This window comes from Protopterus annectens, chromosome 8.part0, assembly GCF_019279795.1.
Source record: "Protopterus annectens isolate FY-2018-M chromosome 8.part0, PAN1.0, whole genome shotgun sequence".
NCBI lineage: Eukaryota > Metazoa > Chordata > Ceratodontiformes > Protopteridae > Protopterus > Protopterus annectens.
This window is the reverse complement of record NC_056741.1, coordinates 391,238,989-391,266,861: the sequence shown is the minus strand read 5'-3', so window position 1 is coordinate 391,266,861 and position 27,873 is coordinate 391,238,989. Positions and strand designations below refer to the sequence as shown.

General features: G+C 39.2%; 1 protein-coding gene across 1 annotated transcript in view; it reads right to left on the bottom strand.

The window, feature by feature from the left end:
• LOC122808238 (putative DBH-like monooxygenase protein 2) overlaps positions 1-27,873 on the bottom strand; it is a 340,431-nt gene that overhangs the window by 309,393 nt on the left and 3,165 nt on the right. Inside the window, exon 2 of the mRNA XM_044079200.1 lies at positions 7,812-7,958. Coding sequence (XP_043935135.1) covers positions 7,812-7,958 — 147 coding nt within the window. The remainder of the gene's footprint in view (positions 1-7,811; positions 7,959-27,873) is intronic.

Below are 27,873 nucleotides of genomic sequence, written 5' to 3'. Positions count from 1 at the left end.
GTTCAGATATTATTGCTGTAAGAGGTGAAACACCCCAGAATAAAATATATAATAGTGCTTTTGTCCTTCAATATTCATCATACGTCAATTGCATTAAAAACATTGTGAGAAACAATTGGAATATTTTAGCAGTGGATCAAGAAGTTAACAATATTTTAGGGGACAGCCCTGTGTTTGTTAACAAAATGGGGGTTAATTTAAAGAAGTATTTAGAACAATTGTCCACAGTTACAAATGTTAACAAGTTGTGTAAATATACAAGGAAATGTGGAGCTTGTAAACAATGTTTTGCGATACTTGAAACTGAAGGGATGAGGTTGGATGACATTAACAGGACTTCTGTCCATTTCAGACATGGCAATTGCAATAGCAAATATGTTATTTATTTAGCAAAGTGTATGCTATGCCCCGCATACTATATTGGAAAGACCGAACGACAGTTCAGGAAATTAATTTATGATCATCTGTACAGTATTAGAGTAAAAGATATCAACAATGCACTGTATAGGCATATTAATTTGCGAGGGGTTGAACATACATTCAAGTTTGCTATTATTGAACAAGTTGTATTAGGTTTACGTGGGGTAAACATTAAAGCCCTCTTAGGAAAGAGGGAAAGCATATGGCAAATATTAACTGATGCCTCAAGGGAACCAGGAATTAATGAATACATTTCAATTAAACCTTTACTGCAATTGGGGTAAACTCTGTACATTTTGATGTTGGGTGATGGTTTTGCTGTGATTACTAGTGTTTTTTTTACAATTTATTATCTGATTAATTAATGTTTCTATTAATTAATTATAATCATATTTGAATTACTTGAAAATATCAGTACCCAAGTTTAAAATGTATAGTGTACATTTTGGTTTATTAATTTTTAATATTTTTGACAAGATATTTACTGGGTTGTATACCCTAATGAGCAAAATAGGAAGTTGGCTCTTTATCACTGTAGTGAATAAGTACCATTATAACGTTTATTTATTTTTTTACAAATTATACTATAGTTATAATGTTTTTAACAGTCAGTGAATTTTTAACATTTGTATTTATGTATAGTATGTTCATATATATTTATGGAATTGTTTATTTAGGCACTTGCACTTTAAAATTTTGAATGAGTTTTGGAGCCAAAAAGACTATAAATTACTAAAAGTATCTAGAGTTTGTGTTCTGATGAAGTCCACTTTTTGTGGGTGAAAGCGCTTAACCAGAGATCTATGTATGTTTTGTTGCTTGTGGATATAATAAACCTTCGTTTACCTGTTCGAGCTGGGCTTCAATTATTTAGCACCGTTCAACATTACTCTGTAGGTGTTCCAGCTGATTTCTGCAAGATTAGTACAGCTTATCTTTCAATTTCTTTGGCACTCTGTCACACACTACCCGACACTCTATGTTTGGAGGCTGCAGCAGCTCTGATTCCTGCTTTGACCTTCTCATTAAGACTTCCCTTAGCCTCATCCACCCTCCTAAATACCTTAAGCTGTTCTTTTATTTTGCCTTCTATCTCACTTTTCAGCCTCTTGTGAGTTCACCCTTTTGCTGCCATAACAGCTCTCTTACCTGTACTCAGTTTCATCGTGTGTGCCTTCAATTTTACATTCCATTCCCCTATACTTTACTTACATTCTTACTCAGTATCTTCCTATAATGACATATTATCTGCATACAGCAACTATCATGATCTGTCCTCTCCGATCTGTTTGCTAATAGAGTCCATCACCAGTATGAACAGCAATGGGTTCAGAGCTGAATCTTGATACACATCCACTCCCACTGGAAACTTAGGTCTTTGTACACAGCCACATTAATTGTACTAGTGATTCTGGGATCCCTCATAAAGTGTGTCTAATGAATGTCTTCCTTATCATTCTGCCTCTGCCTTGGAACCTGATATAGTTTCCTTGTGCCATCTGCTGGGTCACCTCTGGAAGCTGGTAGAATGTATCTGATACCTTGTTCTGATGCTTTGTTCTCCTGTGACTATCACACATTAAAAATGAATGGGCTGGTCATGTGAATGCTAAGAGAAAGCAGGAAATTCAAAGAAAACACAACACAAACACGCAGACAAAAGCACACTTGGGATACTTTCTCTTAAAAAGTAAACTTTGTGTTAGCTCTTTAACATCAAAGTTGGAACTCCTCTGACAAATAGAAAGACTGGCAGGAGTTTGGCATAATGGTTAAGGTGTTTACTTTACTGTCACAATGAGCAGGGTTTGATTCTCACATGGGGTAATTGGCTATGTTTAAAATGGCCCAGAAGGACAGTTAACCTAGTACTAATCTAAGACTGAGGATTATAGAAAATTATTCTCACCTACAGGTGATTATAAATAAGAAAACAGCTGTGTAAAGTGAACTGAAAGGATCTTAAGTATGATACCAGATAAAGTAACTGGTTGAAGGTCTGTATTAATAGCACAGGGCGAAACATACTGAGGAAGAATTGTAAGCTCAAGATTAAAATCTCCTATATAGAAATAATTGCCTAAAATCTCCTATATAGAAATAATTGCCTGTAGAGAAAAACAATGGAATAGAAACCTGTAAGTGCAAGACAATATGAAAGGTCTTCTTAGTAAAAGTCAAGAATGTACAGACAAGACAGCACCCCAGTGGCTGCAAGAGTATAAAATATTAAAATATGCATAATTTTTAATATGCAGGAGTAAAAACAGAAAAAAATAACTGTTGACTCTTAGTTTTGGTAGTGTGGAAGACCATGTTGACTTGCTAACATTATCTACAGATTTCTTGGGATTTATCTGTTTTTAGAGAAAATGTTATTAAGTAGATAAATAAATCTGGCTAAAATATGTGCAGTAATTATAAGAATAACAATACAAGAGGTTCTCATGGACAAAGATAAGCTGGGGTGTGATAAGGCATCTATGACTGGTACATCTCAGCAATTATTTCAAAATTTAAAGGATGCTTTAGTAGAAGAACCACTGCTGTGCTTGTTTAATGTGTGACAAAAACAGGGAAAATTCAAGCAATTGGAATTTTTCATTCTTGAAATGAAAGGCTTATATGAGTGTGCATAAAAAGACAAAGGCTCATCAGTTTACATTTTGATTCTTGTTTCATTTCTGAATTTTGTACTGATTTAGTTTGTTCTAATGTGTTTGTTATTCATATGTCTACTGAGTTAGCTTAATGGTCTTTTGAGCTTTTCGGTGCTGTTTATGTCAAAAATCCCATGGCGATTACTGAAACACAGTATATCAACATCAATTGTTATAACAATTCAGTTACAATAAATACAAAGGCATAATTCAAATTACCCAAACAATATTACAGCAAGCAAACCAAACTAAATCAATGTTGTTGTTTGTCTTTCGGCTTTTCCTGGTAAGGGGTCGCCACAGCGGAACTCCGGTCCGCTAATGATTGGCAGTAGATTTTTACGAAACGCTGAGGTGCCAGCTCGACGCTCAACCTTCAATGAAGGCACGCCCATTTACGCAAGCATGTCTTTCGAACACTACCCAACCGCAGGGAGGACATGCAGACTCCACACAGAAGGCACTCCCAAGCCCAGCCGAGAATCGAACTGGAGAACCCCTTGCTGTGAGGTAACAATGCTAGGCCAAACTAAATCAATGCATTCTTCCTAAATCATAAACCTTATTTCAATTTTTTCATCATATTTCATACACTTCATTTTCACACTAATACCCTCATTTTACTGTTTAGCTTGTACAATCATGCTACGTCTATTGTACATAACATTTTTGTAGCTCTTCTTTCTCATCTTTTTGTTTTTATATAAAGTTTATTCTATATACAGCCAAATACATGTTATGTTTATTGTTCTAATTATTTCCATAAATTTGCAATTGCCTTGCAGTAAATAAACCATGCTACTATGTTTCTTCCACTTTGTTATACCTTCTGTCAAACACAGATATTCAAAATATGTCCAATATTTCATCTCCTGTTTAACCAGTAACATGTGGTATTCAGTCTCTACAAAAAAACTTATTCTTAAGCATGTTATTCTGATTCCTGCTCTCTCTCTCTCTCTCTCTCTGCTATATTGCTGTTCTTTGCTGTTCTGATTATATATCCTATTCATCTTCTAAATTAGAAATCAATAATATAGGATTAGTAATAATAATGTAGTTGAGTTAATACTACAAGCAGAATGTAACCCATTGTTCTTTACTCATTATTCTTATGCACATGGGACATAAACTGCAATTGATAGATTTATGTCTCTGCCAATTAAAGTGAATTATTTTAAAACTATTCCTTGTCTTTTATCTGATCATAATGCAAAAAGTATTAATATTCTAATGGATATGATGACATGTCAGATTATTTATAGAATCCGAGTATATATGATAAAATTAAAAGACTTTAAAGAGTAACCTTAAGGAACAAATTGAGAATTTGTTTTATCTCTGAATGATAATGGTCAGATCAGTAAAGTCATATAAAGGGACTCCTTAAAAATGCATGTATATTACAGATAGAATGGGAAGATAGGTTAGTAAGAAAATGAAAGAGTAGGATAAACACTTGTTAGAAATACAAGATGAAATATACAAAACAAGGTTTGAACAACAAAAACATTAGACAATAAAGTTATTAAAAATAATGACAAACAATCAAACAGTTTTAATGCTTAATAACCAATAAATATCTCCACTGAATAAGTACCCTAACAGAAGTTAAAGAAGCTTTTAAAAAAAGGAAAAATGGTAAAGCTCCAGGGTTAGATGGTTTAAATATGGAATTATATAGTTTGCTGCAGTTCAATATATTAGAATTACTTAGTGATGTTTTCAGGATAATTAAGAGTGACAAAATAATTCCTCCCACAAGGAAATTTTCTGTAATCTTACCTATAGTGAAAATTTTCCTCATGTAGACCTATTTCTTTATTAAAAGTAGACTATAAAATATATGCTTCCATCTTTGCTACAAGATTAAGAGATATAGTACATTAATTAATTGATAAAGATCAAACAGGATTTGCAGTCAGTAGACTAATGTATAATAATATAAAAAAGTAACTATCTTAGATTTAAAAAAAATGAATGAACAAGAAATTGGCTATAATTAGCTTAGATACTGAGAGAGGTTTTGATTATGTAGATTGGAACTACTCATGTAAAACTTTAGAAGCATTTGCATTTTCAGAACAATTTATTGGAATATTAAAAAAAAACTGTACAGAGACTCCAAAGCATATGCTAAAATTGGATCTTACATTTCTCAAGGATTCACTTTAAACAAAGGCAGAAGGCAAAGGTGTCTTTTGTCCCCTCTACTATTTGCATTAGTTATTGAACCCTTGGCTCATATAAGAAGCAATGAAAAAAATGACTGATTCTCAATTAACAAGGATTGTCAATCTAAAAAACCAGCTTTTTGCAGATGATATTTTACTAACTATAGGAGATATATTTCAAGAAATAGATGAGGAAATTGAAAAGTTTCAAAAAGTATCGCTGCTGAAATTTAATAATAAAATGGAAAACTTAGTGTTAATTCAGTTACTGGATAGCAAGTTTAAAGATAAGAAATCATGTAAGAACATGGGGAGTATGATGGTATTAGCTTCCCAGATGCAGAATCGTATTCTATTGCTGCAAATTTCACGTCTGTTGTGTACTCTGGATAGACGAAATATATACTAGACAATGGAAAACCATTCAGGAGAAAATTACACTAAATTGTATAAGTTTATCAAATATGATAAATTAGAAATATGTACCAATTCTTTCATCTGGTTAATACAATTTACATCAGAAGGAAATTAATTTCAGCCTTTAGACTCTGCCTATATGAAATCAATTCTTAGAACAGTTAAATATGTTTTTAAAACTCAATTAATATCAAAATGGAATGCTTTGTGCTTTCCCACTGCACACACCTCTCGATTTAAGGAAACTCAGAGCTATGTTAAAATGAATTTATTAAAAAGGAATATATTAGTATTACTGTCTGATTGCTTTGAAAAATTTAAAACTAAGTCACTAGAATATTTAATGAAACAGTATAAGTTAGGTGAATCTGTTAACCAGTTAATATTATCTATTAGTAAAAAAATAAATAAATTTGCAGATAATATCAGCAAACAGGAACGGAACACTATTCCCCCATTTTATAAATATATGGATACTATCACTGAAGGTAAATCAACCTATATCACTGAAGGTAAATCAACCTACAAAGGAAGCTTGTCCAAGTTATAAAAGTTAATTATAAATAATAATAGTAATGTTGATGCAAAATTGTGGAATATTTTAGATAGTAGTGGATTAAATGATTCAATAGATGAAAAAAATAACACTTTGTTAACTTAAGTCAGTCAAACTTCTTCACATTTATACTGGAAAGTATTTATGTGCAAATATATACATAAAATGTGTGTTGCTCTGTATAGAATCTCTAAGTTTAATATAATGACTTATTCAGTTTTAAGGTGTCAAAGCTGAATGGATGCACACGTTTATGGATTGTGAAAAATTAAATGTATATTGGGAAGAGATAAATATATTTTAATGGGCTATGTTCTTTTAATTGTTCCTTAACTAGATCAGTAATACCAATGAATGTTGTACTCCCTTTAACAACAAAAAATCTTCTTTAGTTCACTGGCAGTAGCTAGAAAAGTTATTACAAAAAATTGGAAATCAAAATCAGTTCCTACATTCAAATAATTTTTATTAAATTTAACAGCAGTTCTATGTAAAATTGGAAAAAAAAGGGATTAGAAAAGATCTATAAATCATACTAAGACTTTAGTGGTTGGGATAGCCTTGAAATGTTGCTGTTGAAATACCAAGACTCTTAATTAATGTATTAATTACATAAAATTGTCTTGATAATTCAATGTATTCCTAACACTGTATTAACAGTATGTGATGTTTCTTCTATGTATATGTTGTAAATATGTTAAATTAATACAAATCTTCTTAAAAAAACAATAACATATTGAATACTGAATGTATTCTATGCCTCTATGTGCCCTTTATCCAGCTATCCTTTTGTTCTTGGTCTTATTTCTGTAACTCACATTTTACTTCTGTCTTCATTTTTAGCTTTTCTTAAATGTTTTTCAAGCTCAACACATCATCTAAATATGTATCTATCTTATTCAGCTTTGTACCCTTTAGTATACAATATTTACTGGGCTAAAGAGAGTATCCTTGCTTGATTCCTTACATAATTTTTATTTCCTCACTGACATATCCATTTACCAGGGGTCTGCTTTAAGATTTTGTATACAGCTCTGTTAGCCACAATATTTATTACTTTCACATAAACATCATCCTTACAGAAGACACATAATCTGATGTTTCATACAACTACATGCATTCTCCATAACCATACTCATTGTTACATTCAGTATATTTCATCATCAGTTTCAATTTATTTCTTATGTCACCTTCTCTTGATCTCAAACTTATTTCAAATTCTCTTTTATTTTTCCCTCACTTTCGCACTATTTTTGCTATTATTTATGATCAGCATTTAACAATGTTAGAGACCACAATGTTCTTTTTCTTTTTCACCAATTTTTATTTTACATATCATTCTTCGCTCCTAAATTTCTTTCTTCTCTTTTCTGTCTTTACTGAACCATTCATTCAGCACTTTGAAAATGGTAGGTAAAATATTTTTCTCAGAGTCATTACATTATCAATTTTCTTTCTAAAGTCATTATAATATCAATAGAGCAAAAAAGAGAATTCATAATGAAAAGGACTGTCTGACTCCAGAATGACTTGGTGTCAACCATGCCTTTAAGCTCACTTCATAACACAAACAGGTTAACTTACTGTAATATCCACGTCATTACTGTCACATGTCTGCAGTTTGCGCCTAACCCTCATGCAGGTAGAATTGTTGTCTTCAGTCAAGGACAATAAATTATAGTTCTGGATCTTATCTACTTCGGGCTGCATTTGTCCAATACCATGTGCATCCTAGAACATAAACATAAAAAGGAAAGAAAACATCCGGTTAAGAAACTGGGTAGCAAAGCTGTTGTAGTAACTCACAGAACCTTATATTCAGGAAAAACGCATACAAGGTGTCAGAAACTTGAGTTGTGGTATTATAAATGGAAAATATCATTTATCAATTACTTCTAATGTATATGGAGTATTTAATGATTGCATATGATTATAAACCGATGGCTGGTGATCTGATTCATAATGAATGTTGGTGGCATATACTGAGGGGGATTTATTATCAGACAGTATTGGTTTAGATGATTATAATCCAGACAGAAGAAATTAAATACAATAAGTACTTTTAAAACTTTCATAACTGTAGATGTCAAAATTGTATTACCTATGTAATGTGATGCAATATTTATGAAATGGCAAATCATATTCTAACTTAAAAATGAAAGAAAAGGGGAATTCCTTAGAAAATAATACTTGAAACTGTCATTGTGACAGCAATCGAAGTAGACCAATCCATTCTTCATAACTCGATGATGCATTTAATAAAATGCTTAATCCTGAAAGTGGAGAACAAAGCCATTGTGAAAATAAATACAGCAAAGCATACACAGAATGTCAGATTATCTTTATTTGATGAGAAACTTGTGCATAACATTTCAACACACTCTAACCTTCTTATAATAATCCAACAATTAAAACTGATCTGTTACTTCAATATTTAAATATAAACATTTGGCCCCCACATTCATATTACAAAAATATCAGCTTAGTGACTGGGGAGTCAAGAGAAACCACTCAATGTGGTGTTCGGACACAGACTAATTTGTCCAGAAACACTGCAGAATGAGAGGAGGGGAATTGTTTGGATGATGTGAGGTTAGGCAGAGGGAAGCAAGTAAGGGTGAATGATGGGGAGCTATAATGGTTAACTATCTGAAGCAAAAGGCAGGAAGTGAGGTAAGGGGTAGGGAGGAGTCGTCTGGGTCATACAGCATGGTTAGCTTGAGAAGCAGATTTTGGAGCGGGATTAGCTGAGGTAGCAAGCCTATGCCCAAGACGACCACATTGTAGGTATTGTTACAGGTAGGCTTCGGATTAGTTCAGTGCAAATGTGAGTTAAAGAAGTCATACAAGTTGTGTGTGTGTGTGTGTGTGTGTGTGTGTGTGTGTGTGTGTTGTTGCCTGTGCAGATCAGTGATTTTTTTTTTTGTTCTGGGGAGGCCTTTGGAGGTTGTGGGACTTGTTTTTTTTTTTTTTGGTACCAGCAGTACCTTCTGTTCTTGTTTGTCTCAATGAACGGATGTGGGTTTTTGGAAAGGTGGTAAAGACATTGTTTTGAATGGCCGGCAGCAGTCATTTCTTAGATGTGTGCATGTATGTGTGGAATTATATGTAAACATAGATGTGGGTTTGATATGGTGGAGGTTTGTCAGCGGCACAGCCTAGCTTTGGTTTTTTTCTTTTCTGTGGTTGTGTTGCCTTGTCTTTGGGCAGCTGTGTAGTGTCTGGCTTGGATGCAGTTTGGTGGGCTATGCACACTTTGTTGTGTGATTGATCTTTCTCTGAGGTGTGTTTCCACAAGCAGTGGAGCTCTTCACAAAGTGCCATGTGGCACATACTGTACTTCTCACTACCCTGTGGAATCATTGGTGGGCTTTGATGTTCAGTCAGCCTTTTGGTGGAGGAGATGGGTTTTGTTTCTGCTGCCCTCATAGTGTCACTGGTTTGGACGGTTGTTGCCATGTGCATTTGTGTTTTCTGTTTTTTTGGCTTTTATTCTGTAGTGCATTGGTAATGGAGATGGATTTTGATTCTGCTGCCCCATGTCGTCGTTGTTTGGGTTTGTCATTCAGGAAGCCTTTTGGGCTGATGGGGTAGTTTTGTTTGAGCTTGGGGCCTTGGTGGTTTTTCAGATGTCGTGGATGGTTGTCGCACATATGCATTTGATTCAGGGAAAGAAAGATGGCTTAATGGTTGGTCTTTACCTTACAAATATAAAAAATAGAGTTTGATTTTAACTCCATTTTCTGTTTTTAATAGCTTCTCAGGGAGGAAGGTTGGCATAATGGTCGGTCTTTGCCTCACAAATAAAAAGTACATGGTTTGATTTTAACTCTGTTTTCTATTTTAAAGTGGAGCCATGAAGATTATGAAATGGTAGAAAGCATTGTTGTTTTGTTGCATTCACTTTACAATTTGAGCACAGTAACCAGGACTGAAAGCTGACCTTGAATTAGGGCTGCAAGAAGTTATACATATACTCACAATCAGAATTAAAAATTTTTCTTGAGAACACCTTTCTCAATACATAAAGGACTGTTGAAACATTTTGAAAGCAACTTCTTAATTAAAACAAGCATCTGTATGCTTTTAGCATATGTAGGTTAAGTAAATCTGTAGGAACACATTTTATACTATTGTTAAGCAGTGCCAGTCAAATTAGGAGTGGAGTGTGGGTGTCTGGCTGATTGTTTTACCATAGAAGGAGTGCATGGAGGCTTCTGGGCTCAGGTGTATATGTCGGGGGCTGGTATAATGGTTAAGGTGCTAATCTTACAGGGGAAAAAGTGGATAGATTAAGAAAAGGTGCAGCAGTTGGTTTATTGCATCTTTACTTGAGGCTTCTTATGAGTACTGTTAATAAATAATAAAAAATTGATTTAGTTGTGCTCTGTGTCTACTTGCCAGAGGTTGGTATAATGGTTAATGGGTTTACCTTACAGGCAGATAGCACAAGGTTAGAGTTTCACTTTGACAAGCCTGTTACTCTCAGGTGGACTCGAGGTGGCGGGTGGATGCTGGACTGGAACAGGGTTGACTGGCAGCCTTTTCTCTGGGGGGGCTGTAGAAGTTGTTCAGTAAAAGGGAATTGTTGATACATTATTTATTTAGTGCAGAATTGTTCATGTGGGATGTGCAATTTTTTTTTGGTTTCTTTGCAGATGGCACTGACCCACAGCCTGTAGGACAGATGGGCAAATATCCTGACCCAGGCAGAGAAATTATTCAAGGAAGCATCACCAGGGGATCTACCTATGACGGAAGTAGATAGTGGGGCCCAAGGCAAGAGATGAGCACAGACAGCAAGGTGGACAGCAATCACCAGAGTGAAGCATGCCAGGAAGTTGGCCAATAAGTGTGCTTCTGCAGAAGCAGTGAATTCAAACACAACAATAGAAATGATAATGTGTCAAGAGTTGGTAGTGTTAATGTCAGGTCGATGGGTTTAGGGAGTGGGGGCGATGTTTTGGGAGGGTGAGGTGAGGTGTTGCATGGCTTGGCCACTGGGGAATATGTTAGTAGTCAGAAGTCACTAACATGCTGGGGTCTTGGGATGCAGATGGGACCCTGTTGATAGGGAGTGGAGGGGGGTTTCGGGTATTGGTTAGCTATGCAGTCACTGGTAACAGGTGAAGAGGGGGTTCTTATCCCGCATATTCCTAATTTAATGAAAGAAATTATATGTAAAGGGGATTGTAATAATATTTTTGAGCTGATCGATATGAATGGGCTAAAATTCCTGGCTGAAGCAGACATGGAGGGGAATAAGGATCTGTTGGCAGTGCTGGTGGCATAGAACTGACAGGTTTAGAGCCAGGATGTGGGAGAATTTGGCACTGGGTTTTGTCTATTATATGGCAGTCTGTTTGGAGAAGGACAGATGACAGGCCATGTCTTTGTTAGCTTATTTATTCGGGAGGAGCAGAAATTGCGGTCTGGAAATGAGCGGTTATGGTATAATAAGCAATTCCACAAATGGAAGTTTGTTGATCAGTCCTTAAAATGGGAGATCAGGCATCCAGATATTTGGCTAACGACGATCTGATCAGCCTAAGTTGAATACAGTTGTTGGTGAGATTGGTGGTGTTGTGTTGGGCATTTAATTCTAGTAAGTGTGCTTTGCCGGCATGCAGATCTGTGCACCCATGTTTGATGTGCTGGATGGCATGCGGCGATGACTTACGGGGGGGGGGGGGTCACACAGCCTGCAGGGGCAGCAAGGAATTAGAGGGCATGGTACTTTTCGGGAACAGATAGATGGGGCATCCTTTATTTTTTTTAAACAGCTTTATTGAAAACATTATTGTAATGAACAAATATTTTGAAAAAGAGTGAACAAGAATTTTTGAAGTACAATATTTAAAAACAGAACATATTAATGCAATAACTATAATAACAAAAAGCTATATACAATGATGCTCACTGTATATCAAATAACAGGATCAGTTAAATTAATATTTTTGCAAAAAAATAAAGATAAGGGAAAAAGTAAAAAAACAAAGATTACTGCATTAATCGTTTATTTTTTTTTTAAATTTTTTTATTTTATTTATTTTATTTAACATTTGTTGACTGGGAAAGTCTGACTAGGTTCCACAGATCCTGTTTTCAGCAGAGGCCCGGGGAGAAATGCTCCAGATGCATGTCTTTAGAATGTGGGAGGAAACCGGAGTACCCGGAGGAAACCCACGCGAACGCAGGGAGAACATGCAAACTCCGCACAGAAGGCACCCCAGCCGAGAATCGAACCAGAGAACCTCTTGCTGTGAGACGACAGCATTAACCACTGCACCACTTATCTAGTTCTTTAACTAATAGTTCATGTATGTTTTCCCATTTGTAATATAAATTTGTATTCCTCTTAGATTTAGATTTAATAGTCAACATTTCTAACTTAGATATTTCCAAGAGAAGACCTTTAAATTCTTTAAATGAGGGAATAGATGAGGACTTCCAGTTTTTTGTAATTGTTTTCCTGGCAATGGACAATATAGACCAGAGCAAATAATATTTGCTTTTCTTTATACAGTCTGGAACAGGTGTGTTGAGTAATACAAGTGATTTGGTGAGTACAAAATTGTCTGCAAAAAAATATTAACTTCTTCCCAAAATTTCTTTAACAATGCATAGGCATAAAATATATGATTCCAATCATCGCTTGTTTCTGCATTATATCTCCAGCAAACAACATATTGTTTAGTTATCTTACTCATTTTCTGTGGAGTGAGAAAATATTTATGTAAAATTCTCCATGTGAAGAGTCTCCATTTAAGAGAAGAAGTGGTTTTGCTGGCTGACTGAATGAAATTAATTGCGTCTTTTTCTAAGGGAATAAAATTATTGATTACAGAAAATGTATTCCAATAGCTGTCTGAATATACATCCAGATCTTGTTTACTTGCTCCATAAATATATGATATACTATTTTTAACTTATAAATTATTTTGGGTATATAAAATCAAGTATTGAATAAGTTATTCTTAGCATTTGAGGGAATTAGAGTTAGTTTATCTAGAATATGTTTTCTAAACTCTTGCAAATCTAACCAAAGTAAAGTATTAAGATTATATTCATCTACAAGAATATTAATAGAGTTTGCCTCATTCTTATTTATGTAAAAAACGTGTGCAAATGTACAAGCTGAACAGGAGCAGAAGTAAGGACTCAAGCCAATATACAAAAATTCAAGAATATCCAGATAGGAAAATCCATAGGTAGAGTCCAGTCGATGGTAATAAAATCCACAAGAGTTTATTCAATTATAAACGGATGAGCGCTTTCACTGCATTAGCTTCATCAGATCCATATTAAAAAGCACAACAGATGACTCTGTATATACATGTGTGACATAAAATTAATTTAATAAATTAATTAACCAATCAGAATAGACAAATTAAGCCTGCCTATCTATTTAAAGAAATAATGAATATGACTAAAGATTATAAAATATAACCCTCAATAATAGAAAAAAGAAAATAAGTACATATCAATATGACACAAAACATTTACTTGAACACCAGAATAAATAAAATATATAAATACAGATGTAAAAAATATATAGCAATACATATGTAAATATAAAAAATATATAAAATATAAAACCAATATATTAGTAGGGCAGCCATATATACATAAGGTATATAAATTATTTTATAAATTATTTTATATGTCTACGCTTATTTATCATTTGATGCCACATTAAATATTTTTGCTTAAATAGTGACATTTTAGAATAGTCTGTACAGAGAATTATCCCTTGTGTAGTAGGCAATAGGGAAGATGAGAAAAAAACAATTCTCAAAGATTCTAAACCTAAATACATTGTTCTTAAAGGCCTTTAGAATTAAAATTACATAAGTAGATTTAAACACTTGAGTGGAATAATTGGAAAAGTAATATCTTAAATTCCATACAAATGAATTATTTACTAGTTTTGATAGATGGATATTAACTTTATTTTTGGTATTCTGGGATAAATTCAATAAAATTTCTTTCCATTTTGCTAAATACTCTCCATCTATAAGAAAGACAATTGTTTTCATTACTGATGAGATTGAATACATTTTTAGAGTTGGTAAATATATGCCTCTATTTTTCCCAACTAAACATATGATAGGATAATGCAATTCTAGGCTTTATTGGATACCATATTTTTTTTAATCAGTGTGTTAATTTTTTTAAGTAAAGAGTTTGTAGGGAGAATCGATATAGACTGTATTATGCATAAGGTTTTTGGTAGCAATATCATCTTTATAATGGAAAGTTTTTCATCCACTGTGAATAGAAATGTGTTCCATTTACTTATTAAACTCTTTATAGTTGTTATACTTTTACTATAATTTAGGTGTAAAATGTATTTAATATTAGTTGTTATAGTTATACCTAAATATGTTATTTGTTGAGACTGAGGTATATATTTTTTTATATTCATCTTGTATATTATAACTTTTTCAGCCAATTACAAGGATTTGAGTTTTATTGTTATTAAAATTAAGACCAGAATTTTTATTTAAATATATCCATGTTTTTGAACAATTCTTGTAACGTGGGATTAGTACCACCAAGAGTGATTAATACATCATCAGCAAACATTTGGATTTTTGATGTTTCATTAAAGTTTAATCTATATCCTTGTATACTATTGTTATCTCTTATTAAGTTTGCCCAAGGTTCCATAATTAATGTGAACAAAAGAGATAAAGGGCAAACTTGTCTGGTTCCTTTTACAATAGGTATGTTCTGGGATACATTTGTACCATTTATGCTTGACTTCCATTATATAATTAAGTAATAAGATTAATAAAGCTATTAAAGAAATTTAACTCCTTCAATAAAATGAAAAGATATTCCCAATTAACAGTCGAAAGCACAGTTGATATCTAAACTGACTTCAGTTAAATTATTCTTTAAGATTTTCACTGATTCAATTAAAGTTATTTTTCTTTTGATGTTATCATAGGATGTTCTATTGGTTATAAAGCCTGTTTGATCCATGTCTATCATGGAGAGTAAAATTTTTTGATTATCTCAGCATAAATAGACATGAACATTTTATAGTCTGTATTTAACAACAAAATGGGCCTATATGAAGAACATTTTGTAGGATTTTTATCGGCCTTTAGTATGCGTGAAATAAATGTATACTTCCAAGAAGGTGGTATAACGTTATTATTTTGAGCTATATTGAATACTGTATGTAACAAAGTTAAAGCATTGGCAGGTAAAACTTTGCAGATTTCGGAAATGATACCATCATTACCAGGAGCTTTATTTTGCTTAAGTTTACTAATCTGATCTTTTATATCCTTAAAAGATATTTGTTTACCTATTAATTGTATTTGTGTTTCTGATAGTCTGTTCTTTATGTTATTATTGATAAATGATTGAATACATTTTGTACCATTAATCATGGCATGAGATTGATTTAGTTTTAAGAAAAATTCTCTAAACTCAATATATTTGGTAAATCAGATACCATTTTTCTTTTTGTTGGAGAATAGATTTCATTAAATGGAGCATCCTTTTGAGGGCAGCGGAGTATGTTGGCGTTCCCATTCACGCATTAAAGTACAGGTGTTGTGACGTTGTTTGGAAGGCTTTTCAAATGTTGAAGATGCTCAGGATTTGGTGGTGTATTTCTTGTCAGGGTTGTCGATCAAATTGAGGGTGCTAGGAGATGTCATGCCTCTCCACCTCTGGGCCAGTAATCAAGGAGCCTCAGTCCTAACCACTGGCACCTGTGGGGAACATTCACTGGGAAGATAATATGTACAGATACAGTATTTCCAGATGCTGCTCTCTAAACCAAGCACAGTCAGGTACAATTTCCCTTAAGAGCACACAGGGAACACAGTCTGGGGCTGGTTCCTCTACCTTTCTCCAGATCCCCAATAAGCCTTCCCACTGGCACAGCTATAGAGTTGAGATCTCAGTTGAATGTCTAAGCCAAGACTGCCAGCATCCTCTCTGTGCAACCAGTGCTTTTTGTCCCTGCCCAAGTAGCTGACACACTCCGAGATTTGATTTTTTGCACACACATAGACACACACATGCACACACACACATGCACACACACACATATACACACACACATACACACACACACACACACACACACACACACACACACACACACACACACACACACACACCTGGGAAAGGCTGGCACAAATGTACTAGCTATGCCCCCTTCTGCCCAGACTATAAGGTAGTTACTACTGCCACCACACACTCTTACCAGCTACCGCCCTTACAAGTGTACCCAATATACTGTGTGAAATCAATATTAATACAAATGGTAGTTTGACCAAGAGCAAGGCTATTAGGAGTAGCCCACACAGTGTCACCAAATAAATATGCAAATACTCTCAAAACTTAAATATCTCTGCAATGATCAGCCACAATGAAAGGTTCAAATATACTTAATAACTAATAAAAAATACTAAATATCTATTTGCAGTGACATCAGAGTTCAAAATCACAGTAAATATTTAAAATAACATTGAAGGACAGACGCAAATAAAGAAAAATAATATCTAAACTAACTTTCACTATATTCCTGACTAAATCTAACAGAATTACTATTCCCTACTTACTTAGTAGAACAAGGCAGATGATGTGGTGAATGGCCCTTCTTGTTGTCAGGTCCAAGACAGAATACAGAATGCTCAGTCTCACTAAGAGATTTCTCAAAATAATATCTAAAATATTACTTCTGGGACAGCTTGCAGAATGACATCACTTCTGGTAATCTGACTTCTAGTTCCCATGCAACCCCCCCCCCCCATTGCTGGAAGCTGGCAGGATTTAGTACCTCCCTGTAAAAATACACACACATGGACTTTTGTTCAGATCTGTGGCAGGTACTGGAAGTCATAAAACAATGTCATACCACCACTCTTCCAGAGTAGTAATTAGTTCACCCCAAAGACAATACAGAAAACTTCCTAGTGCAGACTCTATGTCTCTGGATGCTTTGAAACCTGTGAGATAGCATCTTTAGCCCATAAAGTGATTTAATTTCAGATAGATCTTAAAGTTTGCTGGACTGAGGTTAACCTCCTGTCTTACAGGTTCCTCTGTTAAAACATACATATTTAAACAGTTGCAATAGTGCATGCACATTTCTGTTCTCTCCAGTAGGGCACACTGTGGATGCATTTCAAACACAAGCACTTTACAAATACCTTTTCAGCACAAATATCTGTAAAAATCAGTTTGATATACACATGAAATGCAGTTCCAATACATTTGTAACACAAGCATCTTATATAAATCAGTTTGATATTCACAAATGACATAATTATTTACAAAATTCCAGCTAGCTGCGCTGGTAGTACCTCTTATCATCACAGGGGATAATGCAGTTTGCAAGAATCTGCATTCTGTTCATTGTAAGAAAGATATTTTGCAAAGCTTGATTGACAAGGAGTTGCAAACTGGTAGGTTACTGGGCCCCTCTGATTCCCATCCTTTTGTTAATTTTAAGGTAGCCCCCCCCCCCGGGTTTAGCACCCAAGAAGACGTTCGAGGAATTTTGTAAGATTCATCACTTATCCTTTCCACAAGGTGAATCTGTTAATGACTATTTGCAAGGAGGACATGCAAGTCAGATATACATCCTTGGACAATGCAAGAAATGATTAGGGTTTTGTAGATCTTTATTTAGTAAAAGTCAATATTGAGCTGGTGTTTCACTTGTTGCCAGTGTAGGAGGAAGAATGGCCATTATTAGGCTTTGTGGTGAACAATATGCTTTATTTTAATAAGGATAAACCTATGGTTGCTCTGTGGCTTGTGCCGCTTTTGAGAAATTTACCTCTGCTCTTCACTGGATATGGCAGCAAATAATGAGTAGTCAGAAAGCCGTTCACTATCTTAGTTTCATAGTTTCATAGTATAGTACTAGGCTATCTGCCCTGGGGCATTTGTAAGCCTAGCCATAGTGATGTGGCTTTTGCCACCCCATGAAATGGTACAAAAAATGTACAGAATAAATTTAGAATACTGTGCCTCTGTCTAGTAGTGACACAATGAAGGTCCCCTTATATAATAGAATTAGATCTGAAGTAGGCAGACTTCATTTGTCTGCAACCTGTGGGTATCGGATCCGACCTCGGATCCGAGACGGCCTTTCAAAAGCTTAGGCTCCGAGCTCCTAGCTCCTCCCTCTACCCATAACCCCTTGCCAAGCCCTGACTGACCTCAGATTTCGTTTGCCGCTTTCAAGTTGCGACGGATTGTTTTCTGACAGGAAAATTTTGTAAAATTTAACCTTTTTTGATTATTTTAGATAGAAGTGTGTCTGTTAGGCTTTCCTTCCTCTATCTTTTATATTTTCTTCCCGGGTTTGCGTAGTTTGAGTGGTTTGTGTGTGTTTAGGCCTGTTAGGGCTAGAGTATGTCTGAAGCCCATAAGGCAGTTTTTTCTAAGTGCACCGAGTGTGGCCATAAGCTGTCCCCGGCGGATGGCCACACTCGGTGTGTTAAATGCTTGGGGGTTGAACACCTGTCATCTGGTTGTACCATTTGTGCAGGGTTCAACCCCCGAGCTTTGAGGGAGCGGAGGTCGAAGCTTGTTCTGGCGGGACTTCTCCCTCCAGATACCGCTTCGGCTTCTGCCCCTTCTACACAGCAAGCAGTTGCTGTGGGCTCTCCTCCCCCGGCTGGGACTCAACCTCCCTCTAAGACGCCGGAGGAGAGAGAGACTTCTAGGGAGAGAGAAAAGAAGGAGAGGCACAGGGAGAGGCACCACAAACGGAGAGCTGAAACCTCTAGTTCGGCTCCTCCATCCAAGCGGGCCTCTCCTGTGCCTTCTAGTTTCCCTCCTCCTCGGCTCCTCTCCCCTCGGTTCTCTCCTGGGCCCGAGGAGGAGGAGGCTAGCCCTTCAGCGAGGTCCCCAAGGCGGCTCTCTAGGTCCGCTTCGGTGGCCTCGACTAGATCTACCTTCTCCATGAGTGAAGCAGACATGGACCGGATGATGAGGAGATTCATCCAGGCCCAAATGCAAATGGGAGTGCTCCTAGCCCCCCCCCATCCGGGAGGGGCTTCGACCCCTTTTTTCGCCCCTTTGGCTCCTTCTCCGACCCACACCATGGGTTCGGAGCTGTCGGCGCCGGGCAGAGTTGGATCCGGGGGTGGGTCGGATCCGATAGGTCGGCGCACCTCGGACCCGTCCCATCCCTTGAGTGCTTCGGACCCGACCTCTCGGAGCCGAGGACCGAGCCTCGGATCCGAGGGAGCTGGTGTGTCTTCGGCTCCATCTAGGTCGGAGCACACCGGTCTCTCGGATCCGACGGTCTCGGCTCCAGCTCCAATCCGTGCGTCGGATCCGAGTGGGGGTCGGCTCTCGGGGTTCAGAGAAGCTGGCTCCCCCTCGGCCTTCGACGTAGTGGAAAGGGCACTGTTGAGGACTTCCGGACCCCCGGTCCCTGCCACGGCTCCATCCCGCACTCCCTTGCAGTTGGGCCAGGCTCCCACCAGCCGGTCCCAGGGACAGCCCGCCTCGATGTCCCAAGTAGTTCCCTTGGAACATCCAGCTGCGGAAGAGTACTCCTCGGACAGCCCCCCCGAAGAAGTACCTCGGAAGCGTAAGTGCAAAAGGAGGCACATGGACTCCCCCGAGTCCGTTACCAAAGACACAGACTTGGATGAAGGGGAGGGCTCCCCAAGGTCACCCCCTGAAGACGTCTCATTTGGAGACATTATGGAAATGTTGAGGATCAGGGGGGGGTGGTCTGCCCCCAAGGCCTCCTCAGACGAGTCTGTGTTCTTGGAGGCATTCGAGGCGGGCCCATCTACCTCTTGGGTGTCCCCTCCTGCCGACCCTCTGGTGGACCTTATATCCACCAGAGCGTGGAAGGATCCAGACACCGTTGAGCCTGTACCCAAGCATCCTGACCGTATCCTTTCCCCTCCGGCGGACCGCATTCACTGGAGCAAAGGCCCTCCAGTAGATGCCATGATGATGGCTGCAGCCACTAAGAGGGAGTTGGCCCAGGAGAGTCCCTCTATGCATCCTCCGGGCAAGGAGTCCCGCTCGATGGATCGCATTGGGAAGCGAGTTTTCAGTTCAGCAACCTTCTCTTTGAGAGCACTGAACTACATGGCACACGTCATCAGGATGCAGCGGGATTTGATTAAAGAATACGCTGCATCTCCCCCAGAGTCCATGTCGGGTGAGGACAAGCAGGTATACTTCACCCGAATGGCCACTCTTAGAGCAGTTTCTAACACATCTATGCGGCTACTTTCTCATGCTACCGAGGGAGCCGCTAGAGCCAGCGGAGCAGGCCTAGTCATGAGGCGGCAGGCCTGGCTCCGCCACTGTGATTTCGCAGAGCCCTTCAAGGCGACTTTCGCGAATGCCCCCTTTGATGGTTCTGCCTTGTTTGGCAAAACTGTTCGCGAAACATTGGTCCAGAGCGAGAACGACGGAAGACGCTGTCTGCCGTCGGAGTCCGCTTCTCAGCTCCCCAGAGGTCCTTTTCGAAGAACCAAAAGGGACAGAAGAAGATGTGGTTCCGGAAGTCGCAGCAGTCCCAACCTGCTCCGGATAACCAGTCCTCCCGTGGCAGAGGAGGACAGGGAGGTCGCTGTCCTAGAGGCAGAGGGGCTCCTAGAAACTTTGGGTCCAGAGAACCTTTCTCTGATAGACCCACGCAGCAGCCCTGAAGGGTTGCCCGGCTGTCCGTCTCTGGAGGCAGTCGGGGGCATTTTTCGAGGCACCTAACTTCTTGGGAGTCCATCACAACAGACCGTTGGGTGCTTCGCGTGATATCCAGAGGTTATACAATTCCCCTGTACAAAGTTCCAAGATCTCGCAGCCTCCCAGATGTACCACCCGACCAAAGGGAGGCAGCAGCTATCGAAATCGGACAGCTGCTAGAAAAAAGAGCTACCCAGTGCGTCCCCCTAGATCAAACCGGGTCAGGGTTTTACTCCAGGTTCTTTTTAGTGCCAAAGAAAACGGGGGACTTAAGACCGATCTTAGATCTTTCCCTGCTGAACCTGTCAGTAACCAAGCAAAAGTTCCGGATGGTCACCCTTCAATCTATACTCCCCCTCTTGAGGGAGAATGACTGGATGTGCTCCATCGACCTCAAGGACGCGTACTACCACATTCGCATGGACAGACGGTCCAGGAGGTTTCTTCGCTTCCGGCTGGGAGCCAGTCATTATCAGTTCAGGGTCCTCCCCTTCGGTCTCACCTCAGCCCCAGGGTGTTCACCAAGGTACTAGCGGTTGTAGCGGCCCACCTGAGACTCCAGGGATTACAGGTCTTTCCGTACCTGGACGACTGGCTCCTGACGGCATCATCAAGGCATCTTCTGTGCTCAGCCAGGGACTACTTCCTTCGTATAGCCCCAAGGCTGGGCATCACTATCAACTGGGAGAAATCTTTACTGCACCCCACACAAATTATAGATTTCATAGGAGGAAGGCTAAACACCAGGTCAATGCGAGCCTTCCTCACCCCACACAGAATTTCCAACCTAAAGTGTCATGTCTTAGCGGTCCTGCAACCATTTCCGACAGCAGCTTCGGTCCTGAGGGCCCTAGGTTCGATGGCGGCAGCTATCCCGCTTCTTATTCATGCGCGCTTATGCATGCGGGTTCTTCAATGGACCCTTCAGGTTCAGTGGTCCCCTCTCTATTCCTCTCTCAACAGTCCGATAGCGGTCAGCAAAGCATGCAAGGATTCCCTTCTTTGGTGGCTTCGGTCTCCGGAGCCTCTGACAGGGAGACCTTTTTGTGCAGCATTTCCCGAGCCACAGTGACCACGGACGCTTCTCGCCTCGGGTGGGGGGGGCATTCTGCGGGGAAGATTGTCCAAGGCACGTGGAACCCCACAGAGACTTTGTTGCATATAAATGTCCTGGAAATGAGGGCTGTGCTCCTAGCGTTGCAAGCACTTCACAACCTTCTTCCTTCAGGGACTATTGCGATTCAGACAGACAACATGTCGGTAGTCTGGTACATCAACAAACAGGGAGGAACCAGGTCCTATCCCCTTTGTCGAGAGGCCATGAGAGTCTGGGAATGGGCAATTTCCACCAAACGCTTTCTTGTAGCAACGCACATTCCGGGAAAATCCAACATCCTTGCGGACAAACTCAGTCGCACCATTCTTTCCCTCACGAGTGGTCTCTCAATCCTCAGGTAGTGAAGAAGATTTTTGCCATCTGGGGCAACCCTGTTGCGATCTTTTGCCTCTCACTCAAACGCCAAATGCGACAATTTCTTCGCTCTGCTTCCCCACCAGGGAATCCCGAGAGACGCTGGTGCATGCTTGGCCTCCCGGTCTCCTTTATGCCTACCCTCCACAACCTCTGCTGCAGAGGCTTCTGCAGCTAGCCAACAGTTTGGGGTGCAGAAAGATTCTCATTGTCCCGTTCTGGCCTCGTCAACCCTGGTTCCCCTTTGTATGGTCTCACAAAGTGAATCCACCCTGGATTCTGGATCCGATCCCGGATCTCATCTCCCACCCTCTGGGAATTCCGCCCCAAATCTACACACCCTGAAATTGACAGCTTGGCTGCTCCAGTTCCATCCTTGATTAGGACTCCCGGTATCTCGTCACCGGTCAAGGCCATCCTAGTGGCGGCTCATAAACCTTCCACTAGGCAGGTTTATCGGAGTAAATGGAAGAGATTCTCTATTTGGGCGTTCCAGAAAAGTTTGGATCCTTTTTCAGCACCTATGTCGGCAGTGCTGGATTTTTTAACAGACCTCTTTCATCAAGGGGCAAGTTCTTCCACAATTAAGGTACAATTGGCAGCCATCTCTCATTATCACATTGGTCATGAGACAGCTCCCCTCATGACGGCGAAATTGTGCAAAACCTTTCTTAAAGGGATTTTTTGTTGAGGCCTCCAGTCAAAGAGATTGTACCACCTTGGGACCTATCTTTAGTTCTGCAAGCCCTTACTGCTCCTCCCTTCGAGCCTGCAGCTTCTACAGACCTGAAGTACCTTTCCTGGAAGACTGCCTTCTTAGTAGCTATCACTTCAGCCAGAAGAGTGTCTGAACTTCAGGCTCTATGCGTCAAACCGCCTTACCTTTCCTTCTTTCCAGATAGGGTGTGCCTCAGGACCAATCCATCCTTTCTTCCAAAAGTCTCTTCAGAATCTAATATCAACCAATCAATCAACTTATCTGTGTTTTTTCCCAAGTACTCAAACAAAGGAGAATACAAATTGCATTCCTTGGATGTTCATAGACAATTACGATTTTACATTCACAGAACAGCTGGTCACAGGCAATCAGATCAGCTGTTCATCTCCTTTGCTAAATTTGCTTTGGGTAAAGCAGTTTCTAAAGTCACACTATCGAGATGGATTGCTAATTGTATTCTGCAGGCTTATGACACTTCAGGTAGACCTGCTCCTCAGAGGGTTACGGCTCATTCTACTAGGGCAGTCTCCACGCCAGCCGCCTTTAAGTCCCGTGTGTCATTGGATGATATCTGCGGCAGCCACTTGGGCCTCACCTCATACCTTTATTTCTCATTATAAGGTGGATGTTGTTTCCAGGGGAAGAGCATCCTTTGGCTCAGCGGTGCTCCGGAACATCCTTCCATGACGGCCCAAGAATCAGGTAGCTGGGGACTCTGTCCCACAGGTTGCAGACAAATGAAGTCTGCCTACTTCAGATTTAGAAGTTATGTACTCACCATAACGTTCCATCTGAGTAGGTGACTTCATTTGATGTAACTATCCCTCCATCCCCCTGACCTTTATACAGCGAGTATTTATGCTTTGTTCAGATACTTTATTCAGTATTATATAGGCAAACTCAATCTGAGGTCAGTCAGGGCTTGGCAAGGGGTTATGGGTAGAGGGAGGAGCTAGGAGCTCGGAGCCTAAGCTTTTGAAAGGCCTGCTCGGATCCGAGGTCGGATCCGATACCCACAGGTTGCATCCAAATGAAGTCACCTACTCAGATGGAACGTTATGGTGAGTACATAACTTCTAATTTACTGTGCCCCTGTCTAGCAGTGACACAGATGTGACCCCTGGGGTAAACTTACGATCTCCCATCCACTCATCAAGATTTCTCTTGAAAAGAGTCAGTGAGGGATGCTTTCTTTTTCGCAGGTGAGGGCTATGAGGGAGCTAAGGAAGGAATGCAGGCTTTTATTCAGCACGGAGTAGGGGGTACCTCTTGCTGCTAAGAAGCTGGAAGGATTGGCTAAGACGTTCTGTTTTTTAGGTTTGATGGTGGATTTGGGTTGAGGTTTGTTTTGTCTCCTGGACGAGAAACTGGAGTGGCTGAAGGATAAGATTGTGTGGTTTTAGTCTCAGAATAAAGTGAGCATCAAGGATGTTATGGAACTTTTGGGTCTTTTGAACTTTGCATGTCAAGCAGTTAGTCCAGCCAGGACTTTTTGTAGGTCAGTAGCATTTTTCCTACAGGTAGGGAAAAGCAAGCACCATTGGGTGTGGGTTAGTATGCTAGTATGAGTGCATTTGAGTTTGTGGGTGACATTTCTTGACCATTTCAATGGTACTTCTTTTTGGCAGAAAGACTGGGTGGTTCAGGATGAGTTGCATTTCTTGACTGAGACTGTGGGAGTACAGGGAATGTGTGCATATTTCAACAGAGAATGGTTTGTGGCTCGGTGACCAGATGACTGGGCTGAAGAGTGGAAGAGGAACATGGCATTTTGGAGTTAATGCCTATTTGGGCAGCTTCACTGGTTTAGCAGGATAGACTGTGTGACAGGAAGGTGATTTTCAATTCAGACAACTGGGCGGTCGTACAGGTCATACAGTGAAAAACTACTAAATCGAAGTTGCTCTGGTTAGTTTTGAGGACGCTTATTTCACAAAGTTTATTAATTATTTTTTTCTTTTCAGGTGCACATTTACCAGGTACAAAGAATGCGATAGTTGACAGCCTTTCTCGTTTTCAGTTTCACGGGTTTTGACAATAGGCTCCACAGAGGCACGGGTAGAACCAGTGCTTCTGCCAGCAGAGGTGTGGCATCTTGGTCAGCTGTAGCAAGTTGGCTTATTCAGCAATTGTGGGCAGTATCAACAAGGAAGGCTTATTACATGGTGCTGGCTACCTTTGGTGAATTTGTAGTGGGGAGCCGGAGGATGACAGAGTATGGTCCTTGAAATCATTGTTGTATTATGTGGCTGCCGTATGGTTGGACAGATAGGCGGTGAAATCAGTTACGGTAAAGTTAGCAGCTCTTAGCATGTTTTCTTGGGTAGTGAGGCTCGAAGACATAATCAAATCATGGCCAATAGTGCAGATGCTGAAAAGATGGGAGCAGGTTCTTGGAAGGAAGAGTGATGTGAGGTTATGATGAAGCACGAGAAAGCCCTTAGGGTGTTGCTGTCAGGACTGCAATCATTATGGGAAATACAGTTGATTACCTGCTTTGGGCTATTTTGATGAGGGGATGAACAGAAGAGCTGTTAGAGTGCATGAGCTATTGGGTATGTTGTGGAAGGATATGCTTATTTTTTTCTTCTACAGTAGTGATGTGGTTACAACGATCCAAGACTGATCAGCTAGGTAGTCTTACTCAGGTTGTGCTGCATGCATGCATGGAAGAATTCCTTTGTCTGGGCACCTGGGGTAAGAAACTGCAGCTGTCGCATAGAATTAGGCCTCAAGAGTTAGTTTTTTGTATGTGAAATGAGAAGGTATTAAAAGCTGATCAGTTTATATTGCTAATGTGGAAGCCCTTTCAATGTTTGACTTTCTAAAGTGACAGATATTTTCTAGCATTTATTTTGAATGGGAAGTGAGTTTGATCTGGCAAGAGAAGAGAGGTCATTGGAGGTGATAAAGATGGTGGGGCATTTGTCATCGACAGCATTTTTGTCTTATATTAGATGAAATGGGGGGTTATGTATGGTTATTAATAATGTTTTTTTAAAGGAGGGGTTGTTGTCATTTTGGCCCATTCCTTTGTGTATTGGGTGGCGAAGCAAGCAGTGATTAGAGTGGATGCAGCTTTTATGATGCAGGGTTTATGACATTACAGGTGGATGGTCAATTGCCAAGATTTTAGAGGTTTTAATGTGGCATCAACTCATGGACAAGACTGAAGACATGCAATTTGGCACTGGGCTACCACATGTTTTGGTCATTCAATTGAGCAGATAATGATTTGAGGAAAGTCCCAAAGTGGCAGTTGGTAGCTATGATGGTGGGGGATTTGATAAGTCTTAGAAGTATCTTTCTCGCTATGATTATAGCTTAGTCAGAAATAGCACAATGCAAAGTTTGTAGGCATGCTGTCAAGTTTATGGGTATTGAGCAGGCTTGCTGTTTTGTCAACTGTCTTGCAAGGGTACTTGGACAACTGAGGGTTGCATGCTATCGATCATATGGATTTTGATGACAGAGATCCAATTTGATTCAGGGAAGATGGGGTCATTATGGTCTCTGTGAAGGGGGAACAGCCTGCTGGCAAGCTGGTTGGCAGAGAAGAGGGACTGTGATGAACTCCTCTTCTGTTCCCCCTTCTTGTTAGTTGGTTTGGGATGGAACTGCGTGGTTTGACATAGAAGTGAGCAGTAACACGCCACTTCTAACAGAAGTTGGGTGTAAGTGAGCAGATTATTTAACTCTGCTTTTCAGTAATAATTGGAAGAAGGTGAGTGGGTAATGCTGCCTATTGTATTTGTTTTGTTGGAATTCATGACATTTGAGCATTATGGACTGCATCACTTGTTATTGTTAATCATATGCTATTGCTAATAAATGGTCGTCTTATCCTAAATGGCATGGTCTGTTTTGTGAAAGGGGGTCTGGACAAAGTGAGTCTTGTGGCTTTGGAAGAGGGTTTTTTAAACATTTCAGACATGTTCTCCTGATAAAACTTTCTGTCTTCACATATACTCTTTGTAATATGTGTGAAGGCACTATAAAAATAAAACTTATTAGGGAAAAAAAAAACAGAAAAAACAAATCTTTATAGCCACAGAAATGCAGCTACAGTTCAGTGTTTCAGTCCAAAGATCCTTTCTAGGGCCAAAGTTTGCTTTACATCACTACTTCAGAAACAGCCTCACCTTCTGAACTATTGTCAACGCTATGGATGACCCACAAATGGAACAACAAATAGTACAGAGTTATAGGTAGCGCACTGGAATGAAGGACTACACTTTTACCAAACTGACAACACAATAGTAATTTTCTGTAACTGCACCTGTATCAAGTCTTATCCAAGCTGTACTGCTACAGCAGAGTATGCAATAACAACTAGCCTCAAACTTAGCTGACATAAACTTGCTATCATGCAAAAGTCTGAGAAACAGAACTTCGGAGAAATTGCTGAATCACTATTGCAGATATAAGTTAATTTTTTCTAACCTGCTTTATCCTGCTCAAATATAAATGGCATTACCAAAGACATTCGAACTGTTTCTGATATTCTCTAAGACTGACATGGAGCTCAAACATACTAGCAGAGATTGGCAGCAATGGAAACTTTGCTCGAAATACTGGAAATCAGATTAGCTAAAATGGAGGTCAGAGGGAAAAGGAAAAGCATATAAATTACAAGCAATGTTGGAGTTCCATGAAGGCAAGAACTGTAAAACTTTCATTCTGTATAAAATGCCTGAATTGACCAGAATTTCAAAAGAACAACTCCAGGTTCAGACAGTGCACAGACTTTTCTT